The sequence below is a fragment of the Lissotriton vulgaris genome, chromosome 12, assembly GCF_964263255.1.
Source record: "Lissotriton vulgaris chromosome 12, aLisVul1.2, whole genome shotgun sequence".
Classification (NCBI taxonomy): domain Eukaryota; kingdom Metazoa; phylum Chordata; class Amphibia; order Caudata; family Salamandridae; genus Lissotriton; species Lissotriton vulgaris.
Window position 1 is genome coordinate 675,995,907 of NC_141700.1, and position 22,684 is coordinate 676,018,590.

General features: G+C 42.3%; 1 protein-coding gene across 1 annotated transcript in view; it reads right to left on the minus strand.

Moving 5' to 3' along the window:
• The window catches only part of LOC147677983 (dual specificity protein phosphatase 22-A-like), a 248,296-nt gene that overhangs the window by 197,512 nt on the left and 28,100 nt on the right, over window positions 1–22,684 (minus strand). Inside the window, exon 3 of the mRNA XM_086945856.1 lies at window positions 19,817–19,899. Within this exon, the coding sequence (XP_086801982.1) occupies window positions 19,817–19,899 (83 nt within the window). The remainder of the gene's footprint in view (window positions 1–19,816; window positions 19,900–22,684) is intronic.

The window sequence follows — 22,684 nt, forward strand, 5'->3', positions numbered from 1 at the left end:
ATGTTTTCAAATAAGTTTATTAAACAATTTTAAATTTTTTTATTGTGTACTACAATAAAATCACAAACAAATATAACATCACAGTTTTTTTTGACTTTTATTATTCACACAATAACATCTTTACATTTATATACATGTGGTCAATGTAAAAAATAATTTGGATTACTAGATTCTTTCAGTAAATTTGACATATTCCCATCAGTCACTTACAATTTAAAGTATTTATATAGAAATACATTAAACAATGATTTGTTATATATTTCTTACATTAATATGTAATAATGATAATATTAAATATTAATATAATAAAATATATAATACATATTTCTTTTTAACAAGTAACATGACTATTATTACATTTGTTAGGATAAATTGAAATACAAAAAAAAAATTTCTTGGTGTATATTTCACACAATGTTGTTTTTACATAAAACATAAATCGATTTGGTTGTAAAGTTTATAATTGTATAGGGAAACAATATGTTTAATTATAATATCTGGTATTTATCAAATATTAGTAAAGCAATTATATAATTTTGTTATACTTAGAAATAATTATATAACTTTTTTTACTAATTAATAAAAATAATATTTTATTAATTATTATTATTATTATTAATTAAACATAAACATTCATTTATTATTAACAAAAATATATACATTCACAGATAAAATAGAGACTTTTTTCAGGCCATTCTTTATATACTAAATGGTTCTACTTGTTATATTAATAACAATAAATAAGTTATATTATTTATCATTATTAATTATTCCCATAAACATTTATAATGTTTTATTAAAATTATACACAAAATTATTCATATAAATATACAGAATAACTAAATATTTACATCTTTTATTCAAAGTTTTACATAATTATTTAATATTATTATTATATAATACATATTATATATTAATTTATATTAAATATATAATTTTTTGTTAATAAAGGAAAATTGTCATGAGTATAGTGTATTAATTTGTTACATTATACATGTGTATGTATTATATATTTTACATTTGACATTGTTTATTCTATTATCCTTTTACACAAATGGGTTAAGGGGACTACTTTTTTACCGCGTAAGGTTATTGCGCTCCATTCAGGACTGGAGAAGCTCGCGGTTGGGAGTTGCTTCGCGTGGAGAGAGGTAAGGTTATTTTTAACTACAAATTATAAGTAAGTGGTCATGTTTGAGGGTATAATCAAACTCTGTAGTGTTTTTTGGTGTATTTATTAATAGTTTAAGTAGCGTTTGGGTGAAAAGTCTCCGTTATAGATGTGTCGTGCTTTTTTTCCTTCAAGTTTAATTTTAAGTGTTCGGAAATGTCTTCTTACATGGTTAATGTTAATTGTTAGTATATTTACAAATGTGAAGGGGGTATTTGTGGGTGGCTTTCGTTATGTATGTTATTTTACAGGTTTCGGTTCCTCGCATGAAAACTACATGGAAGGAAGCGTGTTTTTTAACGGAGAAACAAATGTTTAAGTTATTATGCTTATATTTTGACTTTTTTCTCCTATTTTTCGTGTTTGCCAGGAGCTGTTTTTTCACTTTTTAAACCTTTTTCGGGTTTTTTGGAGGGTTTCGATTCGGATTGATACATTGATATGCATGACCGTTTTTTTAAAATAGTGTGTATATAACTTTAAATCCTAACGTATACACACTACTGTTTACGGGATTTCCTGGAGCGTTTTTTTACGTTTTACAATTTATTTTCGGGTTTTTGAGGGTTTCTCATATTGGAATAGTAAGATATTGGATTGGATTGTATGGATTGATTTTTCCTTGATTGCGTCTCTCAAGTCCAAAAATTGTAAGTATTTATTTTACAATTTTGATTGGGTGGGAAATGTCGATTTCTAATGTTATGTGTATGTTATAAAAAATTATAAACATTGCATATTTGTTACGAATTTAACATAAATTTTAAAAGTTTGTCAAACAAATATGTTTTATTTATAATTTATTATATATGTTTATGACATGTGAATTTTATTAGTATTGTAAGAAGACATTCGTATATTTACTTGAAATTTTTATAGTAGACTTTTTGCTATTATTGCCAGGTATTCTAAACCTCTAGTTGTAGGGTATAATGTGACTTGACTTTGAAGTAGTCGGAACATTTGTTGGGTTTGTTTAGTGAGTTTGGGCCCTATTTGTGACACTGATTGTTCCATTCTTAGTTCCTGATAGCTTTGTTCTTTTTTCAAAGCTTCAAGAAGGTTGTGGAATGTGGGTTTGCCTCTGTTTGTAGTTGCTTGGAAAGCATTATGCCACCCTTCAACACTGTTGTTGGTTTTAGCCTCTTGGTTTAAAGTACTGAGATAGACATTCCACCAAGGGATTTGGAATTTGGGCTGGCGTCGATGTCCTGATCTGTGCAACCTTCCCACCCAAGTGTCTTCAAAATAGTCTAGCAATGGTGTTAGCTTATCCTCATTCCTCTTATAATATGCGCTGTCAATTAATAAATTGTAATGTTCAGCAACATCTGTAACAGGGACGTAGGCCAGGGCTATTAACTTTTTAACTTGATAGGCAAAGGTGCTATCTGTAGAGTATAGTACACTTAAAGTAGATTTTTGGAGATGCCTCCATATACTCTGATTAAAATGATAATAGCAACCCTGGATTGCTGTGTGGGGAAATGTTCTCAAAATGCTATTTATCATAGCTAATTCGAAATCAATAATTATTTTTTCGGGAAAATAATTATTGATTTCCGTTTTGAGAACATTTAAAATTTCGGTGTAGGTTGTTTGCTGTTTGTTGGGTAGCAAACAGTAAATGAAAGGTATGTTAGAATGATGGTATAAACCGTGGATGGAATACAGTTGGTAAAAAGGTTTTGGGCAGGGTTTAAATGTTCCATCCATCATCCATTGGGGACACTGTTGGATTTTTCGTAAATTACTTGCAGTTGCAAACATAATTATTCGGTTTGTACTGCTTTCATTATCAAAAAGAATAAATTTATCTTTATTGTGTGTGATGGCCATTTCGGGTGAAATAATAATTTCTTCAAAACAAGTTGGGTTGGGTTGGGTTGTGCTAGTGAGTCGTTTGGTGCGTGCAATTGTGCGTTTCAGGGAGTCAATAGAGGGTAGTTGCCCTGAAGCATGGGCAGGGATTTTTACTAGTTCTTCTTTAAGTATTTGTGTGGTGGGTTTGTCACTTTGTGTGCTAGCACTTTTAATACTTTCTAAGGCATCTCTAATTTCAATTTCTGTGACATTTGGGGGATGATTATGTTCTCTAGTAAATAGCACATTAGTTTCCTCGGTAGTGGCCCTCCCATAACATTTGTTGGAGTAATATTTTGTACACTTCCAAAAAACCTTTCTACCACTTTGTCTCTCCTGATTATACACATAACCCATGTAGCATAATAGCAATTTATTTTTCTGAGACATGACAAATTCTGCACCTTCAGTCATTTTGATTTACTTGTTCTAGGAAAGAGTAGAAAGAAACAAAATCAGTACACATTTTTTTACTTATGTGGTGCTAACATCATTAGTGATGCATTTATACTTACAGTTAATCAAAGTAGTAGTCACAGAAGCAGAAATGTCTTTTGAATGATGTTCTTGTATGTATGTCTTTATTTGCTGTTGGTATGAAAATATAGAAAAACAACGTTAATGTTTATATATAACAAACGTATTTCCTACTCAAAAGCAGTTGTCATTTTTGTCTACTAGTGCATTTGATGTAAACATTACATATACTTACTTGTTTAAATAGTAGAATAGTAGTAATTGCTGGAGTTCATCAATTTAGTACAGGTATGATCTGTAGAGTAGATAGAAGAAATAAAAGCAAAATATTATAATTTTAATACTGAACCGTTTGGAAATGTAACAGATTTAAACGTATACTAACTTCTAAATATGTTGTTTTCTTTGTTGTAGGTAGAATAGCTGTATGATGTATTCAGAATATCTGTAGAGGAAATATAAAATAGATAAGATGTTGTTAAGAACATAGTCTGTGTTATTTTCGGCAGTTTTAGAGAAATGATAAATATACTTACATTTTTTACAAGGCTATTCTTCTATATTGGTATATTTTGTGTAGGATGTTTTCATATGATATGTAGAATTGATGTATGATGTTTTCTGAATATCTGTAGAGGCAATTCAAAATAAATAACATGGTGTTAAGAATATAGTTAGCGTTTTTTGTGCCCACATTTTAGCAAATAACAATTATACTTACATTTTTCTGAAGGGTATTCTTGTGTTTTGCTATAGTTGATCTTGGATCTTTCAAATGATCTATAGGGAAGATGTAAAAAGCAAGATATGTTGTTTAAAAATGTGCATTAATGAAATTGGCCGTTTTATAACAAACACATCTATACTTACATGTGTAATTAGGGTAGTTTTATCGTTTTTGCTGTAGAAATAGCACAATTTCTGTATATCTGTAAATATAATGTTAATGAAAAATAAATACTCTTGTAAATTAGTGTTTAAAAAAAGCAGTTGGTGTGTAACAGAGAATTATTATATACTTACTATCTGATTTTGCACATGAAGAAATATGACCATGTAATAGGAATTGTGTTGGAGTAGTTTCTATCAGAAAAGTAGGAAGACATGAAAATAAAATAAGTGTAAGACTTAGGAGATGTAAGGAAAATAGTGCACTTCTAATTTAGTTTTCTACAAAAATGCTGTGTTACTTACTTGATTAATTAGCTAGTAACCTGGATCTTTAAAGATGTTTATTCTGCAACAAAATCTTCAAAGTGTTGGCATCTACTTTCCAGAGAGGTAGCAGCAACAAATGGTAGAATGCATGTAGGCCTTTTATAGTATATGTGTTATGTGTGCTTTGATTTGATTGGTTGTAGGATGTAAGGAAGCATAGTATAGGCTAGTTTGAATTTTTTTAAGTTAATTGGAGTGTTTGTTGATGTGAGAATGGTGGTATGTGGTTATTCCCGCATTAAAGCAGGTTCGTGTTTAAATGAAATATATTTATATGTGCAAATAAGTAATGAAAATGTTAGTTAAATGCAAAGAATAATAGAAAATGATAAAATGCATGTAATAGAATGTATAGCAAATGTGGATTAATAGTAATTTTATGTAAGAAACAGGTATTATATGTGAAAAGTTTTTTTAAGTGAGAAATGACTTTTATTGATGATAAAGATGGTATTTTAGAAAGAAAAGTGTGCAAACATGAACTCGATATTTTTTTTTTTACGATATTGTGGTAGTCTATATTTTTGTAGTCGATATTTTTGTAGTGTTAGGGCTAATTTCATGTCCAACGATATAATTGTAGTCGATATTTTTTTAAGCGATATTTATGTATTCGATATAGTTAGTACTCGATATTTTTTACTCGATATTTTTGTAGTTTGTGTAATAAGTATAGGAAGTCGATATTTTTGTCGTCGATAATTTGTCAACGATATTTTGGTAAGTCGATAATGTGACCGTCGATAATATTTCAGTGATCCCTCTTATGTATACCCCTTCCTTTCCTACAACTGCCTATTGAGGATGGACCAACCCGCTCCAGGCTGCCCACCCCCACTAAAATCCGCCACCCAGGAAAACCTTTAGAGTTTTCCTGCCCCACCCAAACAGTTAAACTGAACTCGGAGAGCACCACAATTGAAAACCAAGAACTTGTGCAATTAAATCGCGTAACTCTAAAAGACGAAAAGAGTGACCCATGCGAGAAAGGTGGACACCATCCTCACGAAATAGGTGCCATTCCGAAACCTGCAAATGAGGGTGAGCCAAAGCATAAATACAGAAATCATTACAAAACAGTCTCATAGAACGGTTCAGCGTCTTCCGTGCTGTGTCCATCGCAGAAGCATGCCTTGCACCAGTCCAGTGAAGTCGAGGCACGAATTCTGTCCAGATCACCATGGTGCACGCCCATGCGTCTCAGAGTACCTCCAGATCCATTTGCCGTGTTTTAATCAAAGGTAAGCCACATAAGGAGACCAGGTCGTTCTGCCCAGAAGAATGACTAGCAGGTCAGGCGGACCCCCACCCTTAATACCAAGAGTAGCCAGCAAAGGAAACAAACCCCCCCCCAATGCATTCCTCCAATACCATGCCAAACAACCTCATGTGTCAAACCGTTAAGACCCAAAGATCGCCAGCAAAGTTGGCCTTCTGCAGCCACTGCGGCCCACGACAAGAAGGAGTGTCCAGTAATCCACACCCTCCGGTTTAATCCAGCCATCCTGAGCCAGGGACCTAGTAGAAAAAGAAATGTTAACGAAGCAAAGATGTGCTACTTTCTCACATATTGCTCGCAACACCCCAACCTCCACCTCCCAATTCTCCGGATCTGAGATCATTCCCACCCCTGCCGGGCAGCCTCAGTCGCCGCCCCAATCCTAAAGAAATGGGCACCAAATGTGAAGGCTCCAATCCCAGAGCCAACAATACCTTCCGTAACACAGTCAATAACTGGACAACCGTAACGGGACTGCCATCAGCGTGACAAAAGATCACACCAGACGAAAAAACACAATATTTCAAAAACACTCCCACTCACACACCGGGCAACAAGCCACAACACCACTCCTACCAAGAAAACCCACTTACCCCTACCCAGCCGGTCAGTTGTGGAAGCGAGCAAACAGATGCGCAACCTATCTGGTGCAAAAACCACTTCCTCACTGGTCATGCCCACCCTGGTGCGCAAGCCCAAAAGCTCAGAGGCCCGAAAGGCCCAACCGAAAAACAACCACACAAAACAACCTAAATTTGAAATACTCAAACCCATCATAACAGCAAACCCTTAATCAAAACAACATTTGTTGGAGCAATCCAAAGGGCCCGGCCGACGCAAACACCTGGAAACAGACTGCAGCCTACCCAGGCCCTTCAAAACCTTGACCAACACCTCCCCCCCCACCGGATCTCTTCCCCACCGCAGCAGCCCATAAAAAGAGACCCCCGCCAATTTGCCAGAGATGGCAACTGAAAAACATCAACAAACTCATTACTCCAAATCCTAGAGTTAGGTTTCTCCGATAAGGGTGAACCGAAACGGCATACCAATTCCAGAGTAAGGCAACTTTTTGTGAACAGACTGGTCCCCTTCACTTGAAGTCATTGTGTGAGCATCATCCCCTGTCCGCCCCACTCGAACAGCGGTATCATCCCCTTGTGACTTAGTTCACAGCAGCATGCCGCTCAGACAGCTTGGTAAGAGCAACTTGTTCACCAACATCCCCATCCCCAACACCAAGAGAACGAGTACGTTTGACGGGGAGACTCTCCCCTTGTTGCCACACAGACCACCACCCTTCCGGACCTTTAGGCAACTGCGCCAACTTTTGTCGAAACACCGCAGAAATCCCCTTGGCGTAGCTCTGTTGAAGACGGAACTCTCACTTTTGCGTGGTCCGCACCAGACTCCTGCAAAAACGAACATGGGATTTCCCCACACCCCCTTCCCAAACCCTTGTGGCAACATGTCTAACCTCCCCAGCACGTACTTCTCCGTCTTTCAAATCATTATTGTCAATATCCCAATGCAAGACATCATCTTCAACATAATTTTCACTTCCACCAAGAATCTCCCCATCTCCCACACCTCCATCGTAATACTCCCATTGGATACCAGCACTGCGCACTGCGCCCTGTTCCGTAAAAGAGGAATCCGCTCCAGAAACCTCTTCCGCTCTCCCCTCCCCAAAAACCGCAGTTGGGGCAGCCCGCAACAGAGTGCCCTGACCGCTCACAGGAAATGGCGGATTCGTCCCCTCCAAACTTATTAGTCACATCAGCTTGCCACACAAGCAGCGCCAATACCAATAGATCAAGTACGAAACTGGGAGACTCTACCCTTTGCGCCAAACAGACCACCAGCCTTCCTCACCTTTCGAGACCGCAACAGTCTCTGTTGATACAACTCAGGGTCCCCTTGACACGACTCGAGTGACGATGATACTTGAACGTGTGCAAGGTCCGCACAGGACTCCCGCAAAAATACTGAGAGAAACAGAGTGCCCAAACCACCCCTCTGATATGTGACTTAAACATGTGCAACATCCTCAATTCGTAATTCACCCCCTCCATGGTATCATTAGAGACATCCAAAATAAGGCCAGCATCATCAACAAACCCCACAGCCCCGAGGCAACTCGCCAGCACCAAGTCCACCAACGATTGAATGCCATTGGATAACTTCGCTGCGCACTGCGCCTCACAAACCAGAAGAGAAATCCGCTCCAGATACCCCTCCAGAGCCCTCCGCCCTAGACCGAAACGCCTCCTGCGCAGCCCGGAACTGTGTCCTGTCAGCCGAGGACCAACGCATTGTAGCTCTACCCTTGCCGTTGTAGCCGCTCAAGCCAGACGGTACTGTACTGATAAACCCACAAACCCCCGCCTCAGCAGTGGAAAACAACCGCGCATGAATCGCCCCCTGGAGCAGGCTCCCGGACAAGGACACCGCGGCATGCAGAGAGTCAGGCCCAACCACCTTGCTGTCCAAAGGAAAAGAAGCGGAGCTCGGTGGCAACACACCCCCATGCCCCACAAACAAGCCGACGAAGGAAACAAGTGAACCAAGGGCCCCAGGGCTTAATCTGCTGGGAGAGGGGGACAGCACATAAGCCCTGCCAATGAAACGGAGAGACATAGCGAAAACCTAGCCAGCCCCACTACACACCGGAGAAACAGGGGCACGAGGAGGGGCCATTGTATCCAGAACCATGCCGATGGGACGCTCAGAGTATATCCATTCGTATCCCCTCCCTTGTTCATAGAGAACTCTAAGCACTAGTGTATGCAGCAGCCCTCTGTACTCTACAATTCCTAAGTAACAACTAGAGCATGGGTACTCACAAACTTTCTCTCGGGGGCCAAATTTACAGTGTGGTTTGTGTCCGAGGGCCGCACCGGTGGGGGCGGGGTCAGTGGGGGAGGGGGCGGAGCTAGAGCAACAAAAAAAACTGTGACCATGAGGTTGATCACAGATCCCTGCAGCGGACGCCTTAGTCCACTGAGCCACCAGACCCGGCATACACACATCTTTCTCTCTCTCTCTCCCTCCCTCTCCCTCTCTCATCCTCCCTCTCCCTCTCTCGTTCACTGTGTCTCCCTCCCCCTCACTCTGTTTCCCTCTCCCTCCCCCTGTTTCCCTCTCCCTCCCCCTGTTTCTCTTTCCCTCCCCCTGTTTCCCTCTCTCTCCCTCTCTCCTTTCCTCTCCCTCACTCCGAGGTCTCCCTCTCGCTCCATCCCTCTCCCCCCTCCCCTCTGTCCCTCTCCCGCCTCCCCTTTCCCTCTCCCTCCTTCCCTCTCCCTCCTTCCCTCTCCCTCCTTCCCTCTGTCTCTCTCTCTACTTCCCTCTCCCTCACTCTGAGGTCTGTCTCCCTCCCTCCCTCTGCCTCCCTCTGCCTCCCTCTGCCTGCCTCCCTCCCTCCTCTGCCTCCTCTCCCTCCCTGCCTCCTCTGCCTCCCTGCCTCCTCTGCCTCCCTGCCTCCTCTGCCTCCCTGCCTCCTCTCCCTCCCTGCCTCCTCTCCCTCCCTGCCTCCTTTGCCTCCTTCCCTCCGTCTCTTTCTCTCTCCTTTCCTCTGTCTCCCTCTCTCTCCTTCCCTCTCCCTCACTCTGAGGTCTGCCTCCCTCCCCCTCCCTGCTGCCTCCTTTCCTCTGTCTCTCTCCTTTCCTTCCCTCTGTCATCCTCACTCACTCTGAGGTCTCCCTCGCCTCCTCTCCTTCCCTGTCTCCCCCTGCGCCCGGGCTGAGACACACACACACAGTTGCTGCAGGCAGAAGTGCTGGAAAGCAGGGACAGACACAGGACGTGAGAAAGTCGTGCATTTATTGTAGGAGAGGGTAGAAGTACTGGAAAAACCAAAAGTTTCATGCAGTGAACGCAGAGGTGTATAAAAGTACTGAGCGCTGTGGGGTTAAGGCAGATGGCGAAGGTCGGTCATGCAGTTTGTGAGGTGAAGCCGGGAGGTTTGAATGACTCCTACATCATGTCAGGAAGCAGCAGAGGGTGCATGAAAGCACGGGTGCTGTGGGTGACAGTCGAGGTACTGTTGAGCGTTACTTTCTCTGAGACGAAGACAGAAGAAAGAGCAAGTCTTAGGTATTGTGATGTCTACATTGAGCTCTCAGGAGTTTTACGAATAGAACACGTTTCCAATAACAACATAATACTTATTGATTTTATTTTAAAGAATCAAAGTAAACCCGCTGTTCTGTGAGTGTCATGGAAGCTGCTTCAGAGGCAAATGTGTACACAGAAATAGTTGAATGTGCAGTTGGACTAGGTTTGATGCCTTATTTATGAGGCTGTCACAAGGGAAGCTCCTGTACATTAATCTGCATTACAGGTTCCGGTTAATGCGGTGCTAGTGTGTGCTTCTGACGCCATGCTGCTGTCTCTTTCGAAGCATTTAGTGCGGGATCCGAATTGGTTGCATTATGGAAAGCCACTGGGCTCATTTTAACCGCTACTGACTGACCCCTTTCCCCGCCAGCACACACAGCAGTCAGTACCCTGGTAGTCACCGAGGGCTCTGCTAATATATAGGTGCCGAACAAATGTGTTTTTCAGCAGGAATTCTGTCAGAAATTTGCAAGTTGGCATGTGCTGAAAGTGGCATGGAGGCGAATCTGGGGTGTGCTGTAGCCCTGCTGGGTCACACCTCGTCTATCACAAGTGCCAAACCCCACATCGAAGGGGTGCAGTTCGTTATGTGATGAGGTGTCTTCCGGAGGCTTTATATTAGTTTTTGTGCTGCTGTGTAGGATACTTCTGTTCAGGATCACACTAATTAGATTACAATAGCACGATTATATATGTGCAGATGAACACACACGTGCACGAACGCGCAAACACATCACCAAGCATTTCACAGGTCGTTAAAAGACCATTCCGATGTTAATGAGGCTTTGTTCACCTCTTTGCGCCCCTGGAGCCCCACTCTGACAATGATAGGAATCGCCTGGCCCCCACAGAGCTGCTGTCTGAGTCGCGCTGCGCAGGGTGTTTCCTGACACTCTGAAAAAAAATGGAAAACACGGGCGATGTCTGCAGGGTCCGCGGGCCGCCAGGGAAGGCTTGCCGGGCCTCACCTGGCCCGCGGGCCGTACTATGAGTACCCCTGAACTAGAGTATACCGATGCATATCCCATCCCATGTAGACAGAGATAACTATAAACACCAGCCTCCTCATTGTGGGACCCTACAGCCTGCACCCTCACAAGTTTCCTCTGTGCATCCCCCATGCAACTCATGCAAAACAGAAAGTTATAGAGGCATGTAGGTAGATAGCCAGACACGCGTTTCCAGAAAGCGCAAACCCCACCCGAAGGCGCCAGAGCGCTCCCCAAAAGACTGATACCAGAGGAGAACCGTACACGAGAACAGAGTACAAAAGCAGACATGAAGTAACAGGAGGTAAAAGTGACAAAGTGAGAGAAAACAAAATACATGGGTAGCAAAAGCGCCAGGAGGAAAAATGACAAATGAGCAGGGTACAAAAGAAAACCAAGAACAAGTAGAGGTATAATACTGCAATATAATCTAGACAACCAGGCACCAGCATAAACGCAACGCAGGCAATGTGGGCACCTGTGCAAGCAGCAAAGGCAAACAAAATGTGAGAGGAAGCATACTGTGTGTTACAAGGAAAAAAGGTGTGTCCAAACCGGCGCAACATTACCAACATCCCCACCCTGCCACGGAAAAGGGGATCCACTACAGAAATCCCTTCCGCCCCCCCCCCCCTCCCCAGAAACCACCGGCGGGGCAACCCGCAAACCACTTGGTACTGAAACAGAATGATGTGCTGTAGCAGGTGCCTGACTCTTAAGGCCGCTCAGACCGGACCGCGCAGTCACCGAAGCGCCTAACCCCCCCCATCCGCACCCAGAGGTGCCACCGCCGGAACCCCACCTGCGCCCAACACCACCCAGCGGCCGCCACACAAAACCCAATGCCGCCGGCAAGAAAAAGCAAGAGGCGCCCCCCTAGGCTTGGGGAAGGACACAGGAGGGGGGTTAATAGGGGCAGCCGAGGTGTCCAAGCAGAGGAGGGGGGGGGGCAGCAGCCCCCCCAGGTAGCACCAGGTCAACCCCACACACTGGAACAGGATGGGGGCGGAGCTCCGCACTGGCAGCATGACTACCCTGGGAAAGAGTGAAGAAACATTGGGCAAAAAAGCAACCTGCCTCACCACATCCTCAACATGACCAGGTAACACCGCCGGAAGCGCAGGAAACCCAGTGACCGCACATGGGCAGGTGAAAGAAAATAGCGCTGCCAAGTAAACACCAAGAATGCCACTAAAACAGGCCTGGGGGCCTCCAAGAATGCAGTGTGGGCAGAAGCAGACCGTACACGGGGCACACAGGCCGAGCCTACGAGCATCAAACCCCGCCCCCATCCAACATTCGAGTCAGGCATAATGGCTTACACAGAGAAAAAACGCCACCCCCCAATGACAGGGCCGTCCACCGGAGCGCTCCCGCCCCCCGCCAGGCACCCCACGCAAGTCAGCAGCCCCACGGGGGCAGGACATACCTGCTGCAGGGGGCCCGACGCACCGGAGGGGGCTGGCAGCTGCTCCGGGGGAAAACGCCTCTCCCGAAGACTCCGCCTCCGGCATTGCCGCCTCGCCGTCATCCTCGCTGTCTGCCTGTGTGGAAAGGCAGGCCGACACAGCCCTCGCGACTCCACCAGCCGCCCTACGAGCAGGGTGGGCAAGACCCCACCCAGGCTGCGCCAGAGACTCCAGGGCACAGAAAAAATCCATTCCCAGCCTGGCAAAGGACCCGGACCGCCCTCCGCACTAACTCCGATACCGCCATCCGCAGAGAGGAACAAAAACGACCTCGCCACCCGCCTCCCTAGTGCGCAATGCTCCCTTGACCTGCGCTGGCCCTAATTCCCCCACCTGGCCCTCACCAATCAGCACCCCACCTGCCGTGGCCATTGACCTGCGCAAACCTACCCGGGGAGAGACCGGCTCGCGCACGGCTCTCCCCGGGTCCCCCCATGAGTCAGGGCTCTATAGCCGTGTTATGAAATTCCATAAAATCACCTTATAAAATCACCCTGGAAGGTGAGCGTTACTAAACAAAGGGGATTCGTTCCCAATAAGGGCTCGTTTAATATTGAACTGTAAGAGACCCCACAGAAAGGGGCATATTGCACCTTCAAATTTAAGCTCCAATTAACGTGTTTTAGGATTGTGTAAAAATTAAAATTGCATTCCTAATAAAAGGAACAAATATGCAGCCACAACTAAATATAGAAACGCTTTTGTAAATGCATTTATTCTTGTGTTTCAACCAGTTTACCTGCTCTTTAATTTGGGCGTGAAGACTTTGAAAAGGCCATAACTTACCGTCTATGAAGCCTGACAGCAACAGGTAACTGACCAATCAGAAAGCAGCTTACAACTCTAGCCCATTGCTAATTTTTCTACAAATCTGGACCCGTGATTGTGGTCGGATTGTCCCGATGGGTTGTTACAGTATAGCCAGAATGTCCTAGGTCATTTAGTTTGGGGTTTCTCTTCTCTGCAGGCTCAAAGCAAAGGCCCTGCCGTAGATGTACACATGGGCAGGGGGGCTTTTAAAAGTCACTTTTGAAGGGCTGAGAAAACGTTCTCCTCACAGTTATCTTCCTTCCATGTTTGACTGTTGTTGCTCCCAATAACAAGCGCTCGCCAGGCAGCCGCGGCACCTGTGCTTTACCTTTAATGTTATAAGTAAAGCACAGGTGCCGCGATTATACCAAAATTAAAGAAATAGATGTTTTTTTATTTCTTTACTTTTGGTATGATCCCTGCACACGTGCTTTACTTATAACATCAAAAGTAAAGCGCGGGTGCCGCGATTATACGCAAAGTAAAGAAATAGTCAAAACATCTATTTCTTTACTTTTGGTATAATCGCGGAACCCGCGCTTTACTTTTAATGTTAAAGGTAAAGCGCGGGAGCCGCGATTATACCCAAAGTAGGGAAAAAAATAGCGCTCGCCATGACTACACTTTTCTCTTTTTGAGAGGCCCACTTGGACGGGCTCGTCTGACTTCCTTTTGTCGTAAAAGGTTTATTATCTTTATGGGGCCATGTGTTTGGCCCCATAAAGATAAGAAACCTTTTACGCCAAAAGGAAGTCAGACGAGCCCTTCCAAGGGGCCGTTTTAAAATGAGAAAAGTGTACATCAGAGAATGCTCTTTCCCAATGGCTGGCCACCGTTTAGCATAAACGGTGACGCCGGTCAATGGGAAAGAGAGGCGGGGTTTAAAGCCCGATACTCAAAGCTACTAAAAAAAACATAAAATCGAGCGAGGCTGCGCATGTGTGCAGTCCATGCCAGCAAGACCTAAAAAAAAAAAACAACTTTCCTACAGTAGGCAAGATAAGTATTTAAATTTTTTTTTAAAATTCCCCAAAGGAATACTACCTCTGGGGCTACCTTTACCCCAGAAAGCTCATAAAATCAAGTCTGTATTTACTCTACGTGGTCATCACCCACCTTAAAACATTTATAAAGGCATACATATAAAACTCCCAGTTCTGTGATGGAGGCCACCTCTCTACTACAAAACAGATCAGAACTGCTTTCATTACTTTTTGCGGAGGGTGAATTTTTTACTTATTGTTTTGTAAACATATGTAATGTATGTTATCTTTTGATGGTAACAGGTTTATCTATCATTGCTTCCACACTTTTAAAACCTATTTTATAAGTTTCTAAAAAGAAAAAGAAATTTGAGGCTTGTTAAGATTTTTTTTTAACTAATTTTTTCAATATGCCTATTGAAGAATGCATTGAACACACTTTGTTTAGCACACTTTATCCAGCAAAAAGGTCTAGCAGGAAAGGACACAAGAGCAAGCTGCAAGAAAGCAACTGGACCCTTTCCATGCATAAGTTCAACCAGGAAGAGGGACAGAATATGGAAAATCTTTGACAGAAAACAGGCAGTGTGTCTGTGCGCAGATCTATTCGACTTTTAACCATGTTTGCCGTCACATCATCAGAAGTACATTGACTTAAAAAGATTTTTTGGAGCATCATAAATGTTTTGCACTGCCTCTTTTTCCTTCAGATGAAGGGCTGCCTTAATGGAGCGCACACCAAGACTTGTTGCATACCCTATTTGTGTTGAACGTCTGTAGCCTCATCCTGGAGTTGGTGCTTGCATCCTTTGATATCCTCTTGAACTATTGGTTCTGTTGACACCAAAGTCCTTCTATTAGATCAGGATTCAACCTTTTTATTCCTAAAAGAGAGACTCCGCGCCATTTGTATATAAATTGGCTTGGATTAAATGTCAATAAAGCTGTGGTAGTACTGGTCTCATGGACAGAGACCGGCTTTGGACCCCTAGTTCAGGCCTCAATCTATTAACCTTTTTCTTTCCTCTGTCTGGAAAGATGCTTCATCGTAGCCCACTTCCTTCAGGGTAGCCAATTATTGTAGCCTCCTAAAAATGTTCAGTACCACCCAAATACCCTTTCAAATTGCATTCTTGGCCTTTTTTTTTTAGCTGCAATGGCACTATAAATGTATACAAAGGCCGTGGAAGATGTACAATGGAAACAGCGCGTACTTGGTGCAAGAAGACAAATTACCCGATCAAAAACATTACGTGCATTCACAATGCATCTATACATCACATATACTTTCTTTACCCTTTACTTCTCTGGTTCACCCCCGGGATAAAAAACTAAGGTCTGGGTGTTATTCATACAGCCTAATGGTGATGCTGCCTGCATTCTGTGACTGAAGTCCCATCGCTATGTCTCTGTGGGTGGGTGCAATATGGTCTCCCTCAAACATACTTTGAGTTGATTCCTGCCTCAAAATAGTTTGTGCACGGGAGAGAGCTTTCTCCATGTTTGTGACTATGCTATGGAACCGGCTGCCATCAAACGTTCAGGCCACCTTGCATCATCGGGTGTGCCACAGATCAATCCAGGCCTGGTAGTTTTGATAAAGCTAGGTTGACTATAACTTTAAATGCAATGTAGTCATAGGTCAAAGAAATCACCACTGTGGAAATCATGCATTTTAAAACAATAATATGACTAGGTATGTATACTGGTGGACGGAGACTTGGAACGCCGGCAGGTTCCGGTAGTGGTGCCATATTGGAGTGTGGGTCCCTGGCGGATGAGTGACCAGTTGGCGCGTGCTGCCCAACGAGTTGGTTGCAGGTGCGAAGGACACTGGCAACAACTCGACCAAGAGTTCATTCTAAATAAAGTGAAGACTTGTAGTGTAGTTCCTATATTCCCAATAGGCTCTGCGCATTGGAATAACATATACTATAGTTTAGACATAGGACTGAGGTCGACTAGGTCTCTATCGTATATGTTAGACTTAATAGTGAGTGCCGCCTAGCTCAGAGGTCTTTAGAAACTTTCTCGAATTCACAAGAAGGGATTAGTTTCTGACAACCACATAAACATGACAGCTTTGTTTCCCAAGAATAAGAAATCAATCTCTAGAGTCGTGGAAACAATAGATAACTATTTTACTCAGTCAATTGTGCATGCTTCGTTTCACCAGAGGTGCTGAGAAAATAGAGAGACGGGCTTTTTCAATAAAAAGTATTTATTGAACAATCTTCTTTCTCAAGCATAAGCAATGTACTGCTACAATCGTAATACTGGTTATAAAGTACAAGGTATATAATACGAAAAGTATTATAAAGTAGTACTGTAAAAGCATGATATGGTTTCTAAGCCATAAATTGCCTTACAACATATAAAATACATACAGTGATAAAATAATGACTAAAAGTACTCAACTGGTGCTTCTAAAATACGCCTACCCCGGTGTACCTAACCTAAGTCTAGTACAGGGGAAGAAGCAAGTGAGGAGTAGCTTAAGGTTAGTATTTCTCTGCCAAGAATCTATCCAAGAATTCTCTAAGGGTCTAATCAGCTCCGTACCTTGGTTTAGAATGAAGGAGGTCTTGTATCTCTCTCTCAGGACTCGATTTCCCAGCAACCCGCAAGGGTAGCCTGGAAACACTGGAGCTGGATTTCTCAGCTGGAGAAAAGACAGCGTCTCTCAGTGCATCTGCTGGAAGGTCGGCTTCCTTCGGCACTTGCTGCTGCAGGGCGCGTTGGGCAAGTAGATAGTCGAACTGCTCCAAACCACTGTGTGTTTGTCTGGGCAAATGTAGGCATATTTATACTTTCAAGGTGCAGAGTTTGATATATGATTGGACTTAATAACGTCATCGAAGACTCAGTTCTTCGAAAATTCCATGATTTCCTAGATAAATTAGTATTCAGGCAAGGGGATGTCCCTAGCTTCTGAAGGTGGGTTTCTCTAAGAAATAGTTGTTGATTCTCGGAACTTAGTGGAAGTAGCCATGCCGTATTTGGGCTGCATAGGCTCAGTCTAAATATGGTAATGATTTCTATGCCTATATAAGGATCAGATAATTTATACCTATATAAGGGCATGAATCGGGAAAATTACACTAGGGTCCTAGATTCATTTACAACAGACTGGTCATCCCCTTTGCCCTGATGAAGTTGTGCAAATTGGTACAAAAGGGGGTGGTGATGGACGGAGCATCTGAATCAATCAAACACTCACACCCAGTCAAAAGATCTGGGTTTAATCCATCACCGTTCTTTAGCCCACTCTGCCACCCGAGTTCAGACATGGCTATATGCAAATCAGTCTGACCCTGTGCCTCATGGGAACAGTCCAGCCCGAACTGGTGAGCCATGTCTTCCTTGGACCGGTTTCTGGCATTCCAGCCATCTTCAGCCCGGCTTGCTTGAATCCAGTGGCAAAGTGAGCAAGGGACTCACGTCTGAGCATACCCTGCCACACTTATGGCAGCCAAAAGCGGTACAAAAGGGGGTGGTGATGGACGGAGCATCTGAATCAATCAAACACTCATACCCAGTCAAAAGATCTGGGTTTAATCCATCACCGTTCTTTAGCCCACTCTGCCACCCCAGTTCAGACATGGCTATATGCAAATCAGTCTGACCCTGTGCCTCATGGGAACAGTCCAGCCCGAACTGCCCAGCCATGTCTTCCCTGGACCGGAAACAAGCTTCCGAGGACCGGTTTCTGGCATTCCAGCAGTCTTCAGCCCGGCTTGCTTGAATCCAGTGGCAAAGTGAGCAAGGGACTCACGTCTGAGCATACCCTGCCACACTTATGGCGGCCAAAAGCGGTACAAAAAGGGGTGGTGATGGACGGAGCATCTGAATCAATCAAACACTCACACCCAGTCAAAAGATCTGGGTTTAAATTGATAGCAACAAACCATGTTGGTGCTTTAGACATAATAATGGTCCGAGTTGAACTATTTTTTAACTGAGCACGCTCACAGCACCAAATAAAGCTAAATTTAGCCAGTGAGTAGGACCTCATTTTTTAGGTTGGGAATTGCATTTCATTTCCTTTTTCACGGGGACCAGTTGGGCGCTTGTGTGACATTAGCACTAACGGTGCATACTCCATTTTTTATGACTGTTTCTTTCCTTCACTTCTGTGAAAAATCCACATTGGAATACTTTTCCTTTTTTATGGTGAGAAAGCAACCAATGATAAGTGGATGTGCTAGCGATTACCAACTAGCAAGCCCCCCTTGGTGTTACTAATGGGGGGTGTTTTCTCTCCATTATCACATTTTTACTGATTATTTCTAATCAAATCTTGTTGGGAATTCTACAACTGCAGTATAATGACTTTATGTTTAAGATTTGGACATATAGACACTTTAAGTAGCCGCACCGTTGGGGGGGGGGGGCGAGTCATTAGGAAACTTTATAGACCCCTCTAGTGTCTGGGATTTTGGTGTATCTGTCCATTAAGTCTAGTCTTGGCTGTTGATCATGTATACTGGTGAAACAATTCTTAAATTATAGTAGTTCAAAGAGAACATCAACTCTCTCTCGCAACAATATGAGTGGAACCAGACTGAAATAACTAGTTTGGTACTTTATTAATGAAACGTCTACAGAATCTTGTTTGTGAATGTATCCATCACATGAAACTTTAGGTAAACTTTAAGTAAAGTGCCATCCGAGGACCTGACTGCAAGTTCAGGGCTACATTCGTATAGCTGTTCAAACAGGAGTTTGCACAAGGATCAGAGTCAGGAGTTGTGGGATAATTATCACACCCTAACAGTTTTCCTAGCAGAATAATTCTCCCTAAATTTACTGGAGGAAAAATGCACAAAATAAAGTTAAAGCATGCAAAATATGTTTGTTTAAATACCTATTCAGCATGTTATGTTTAAGTTCCAAGTCGAGCACCTAGAATACTAGGTATTTACGGCACCCAGTAAATACTTTACCCAGAGTGAATTGTACTTAAAGACCCCATCCTATTCCATACAACTTGCAATCAGATATTTCAGTGTATTTATTTCTCTGCATGGGCATCTATGTTACGTTTTACAATTATATATTTAATGTTTGGTTATTTTATATCAATTTAAATAAAGTTTCATTTGTATTTCTTATGTGATTTCACTTGGGTCACTCATAATTGATAAAATGTACGTTTGTAGCCCCTTGCCAATATGCCAGTACTCAAAGCTGAGCATGTCAGATACTTGTGTAATTTTCATTTGAATAGTAATGCTACACAATGTACATTGCAACGATTTTAATTAATTGCGCAATAAAAACTTTTACTTATTTTACTACACAAGAGCGCAAACAAACAGAACTACCATCTAACATGTGGAAGAGAATCACAATATTCTTTTTATCTCTTTATTCAATTTCTAATCTTTTCGAGCGCCTTTTCCGACAAGCGTCGTAGGCTGTATTCACAAACTCACCTCCAGCCGCGGTTCCGCGTTGTTGTGCACAGATAAAATGTGGGTGACTCCATTCTTGGCAAGAGTTTCTTTGTCTTCTGAATCTGTTGACAGACAAAAGGTGTACAGTGAACAACAGTCTGCATCATGGTTCATAATATTACAAAGGTTTTACAGGTGACCTTTTAAAATTCCATATCTTATACAATAATTTACCTTCACATTGTGTATATCAGCAGTGTGAGGGTGGGTCTCGGTTTCTGGCTTACAATGTACCCTGATATGACCATGGTAAAGATAATCAGTTGAAGTGTGACAGAACACAACATGTGTCTTAACCTGGGATTTGAAATTTATAAGAGGTATCATTAATATCTCGGTAAACTAGGTGGTTGCTGTCCCGTATTACCAAATAATGATTTTCCCTCGATTCCATCAAAAAGCATTTATGTCTTCACGCCTGTGCTATTTCGATGTTCTTTTCCTTGGTCTTCCAAAGAAATTTACTCAGAAGTCATAGATGGTAGGTAATAGGGCAGTTTGTTGGCGAAACTTCTGTGGAGACCTAATCGTGCTCTATTAGCAGAACAGACTCAGCTGGCTTCCAGTGGAAGAACAGATTAATTTGAAGGAAATGTGAAAGTCCCATTGTGCACTCTATTAAACTGGTCGGTCAGCCCTATCTGAAAAAACTGTTGCTTTAAAGAAGAGAGATAGTCTGGAAAAGTCTCTTCTTTAAAGTGCCCAGTTTTAGGAGAATAAAGAATAAGGAGCCAGGATTTTCACTAATATTTGTGATTTCCCTACCAGTGACTATTCAAGCAGAATAATTTTGCCAACCATAGAGGAAAGCTACAAAGGGCTGAATTTTCAAATAACAACCCCATCACTACTACTGACCAAAATCATCCTTGGCACTAAGAACCAAAGAGTAATTTTGTACTCTACATGAATCAAATGAAATCAATGAAAGTGTATACAAATCCCAGATTAGCATGTTCCTTGTAGCAGATAATATTTGTTTATCTTGAGTTTCTAGGCTGCCTCATGTGCGATTAGCACATCTTGTAGAGGGTGGTGATGCCACGCAGATTTACAGGTGGAATTTTCCTAATCTTAACCATAAACCAGGTGAAATGTTATTGAGGGAATCCACTGGGTTAGGGTTATGAGAAAGTTGCAGGCTGTAGGAAGGCAATGGGAACTGCAGCTAATGATTGCAGTCTCTGTGATCCCTGATTATGTTGGTAATCAGAGCTAGATCACATCAAAGCCAGCAGATAGATACAGTTAAATTGCAGCTATATTGGTCATCAGTCAGGACTTCGGGGGCTGAAAAAGCACCCTGAAGTCCTGACGGGTGACCATTATCATAACCTAACCTGAAAGCTGGTAACATACCAGACCTGACGTTCTTCTCCAACAACATCTCTCAATAACACAAAGAACTTTCAGAAAATCCTAAAAGTTGGATCTGATATTTTAGAAATGCTAACTCCACTGAGTTAACCTCCAGAGTGGCCCGTAAACCACCTACAATAACTGATGACATTGATATGAATGTGGCCGCCAATTTATTCAACAATAACTTATCTGCAGGCATCAACAATTTTGTCCTGCTGAGAAAGAAGAGAATTAAAAACAATCTGCACAATGGTATGCTAAAGAACTCCACAACAAGAAAAAAACTACTGAAAGATTGTGGCTCGTAAAACCATCAAATGGCAATCTAGTCTATTCACAGGCAGCCAGAAGACCATACAAAAAGACATCACAAATCAAAATCCTCATTCTTCATACCTCAAAATATTTCGGCCAAAAAAACCTGAAAATGTTTCTCAAGGTTGGTAAATATGCCACTATCATACAACTTTTTGCAAACGTTGAGGACTTTAAAAAGAGATACAAAGAAGGCAGACCGTTTTTGATACTAAATTTAAAGCCAAAGAAGCATCAATCCATCAGCATCCCAGGACCTCACCCAAATCAGGAGTAGAAAATCCCCAAACTGCTGGTCCTTCTACAAAAGGATCTCAGAAACCTAACTCCACCACATTATCTCCATCATCAAATCTTCAAATCACATCTCCGACCCTCTTCTAGCCAAGTTAATAAAAGAAATGAGCAACACTGTTGCCCTCACATTGGGCCAAATGTATCAACTTCTTCAATTAAAGAGTTTTTTTTGTCTCAAACTGGGTCAAGTTAACCCCTGCGGAAGAAAAGAAAACTTCTACCAACCAAGAAGACCTCACAACTTCAGTCCCATCGCAGGCCTACCATTCCTAGCACAACTACTGGAATGGCGTGTAAATAATTAACTGAAATTGGCAAGAGCAACAACCTCATAGAGGACTACTAATCGGTTTTCAAGATGGCTATGGCATGGATCATGACATTTTACAATTTATTAATGGTATGAATTTTATTTTAGGCAAAGGAGACTCTAGCGTGCTAATTGTGCTTGACCTCTCCTCAGCCTGTGGAGTTTGACATGCGTATTTAGACATTAAAGGGTTGCAAAGGTTTTGATTACAAGGATTCAATAGGTGTCTTTCATACCTAATCAACTGATCCCAAGTGTCATCAAAATAGGCAGTTCCTGCATCAGGCCAGTCCCTGTACTTCAGGGTCTCCCTCGGGAGCTAATCGTATCTCCAGCATTGTTCACCCTCTACCTCAAACCTTTGGTCAACAGAGACTCTTGCTTAGCATATCTTCAGTATGTGAATGATGCACAACTGTACCTGAAGGTTATCACTTTGAAGGATATCACCTTGGTCACAAAAACACTTGTGAACATCCAAACCTGGGTGATCGCCTACCATCCCAAACTCAATGCTGTCAAAATAGATCTTCTAAGCTCTTCTCATGCTTGTCTCTCCCAAA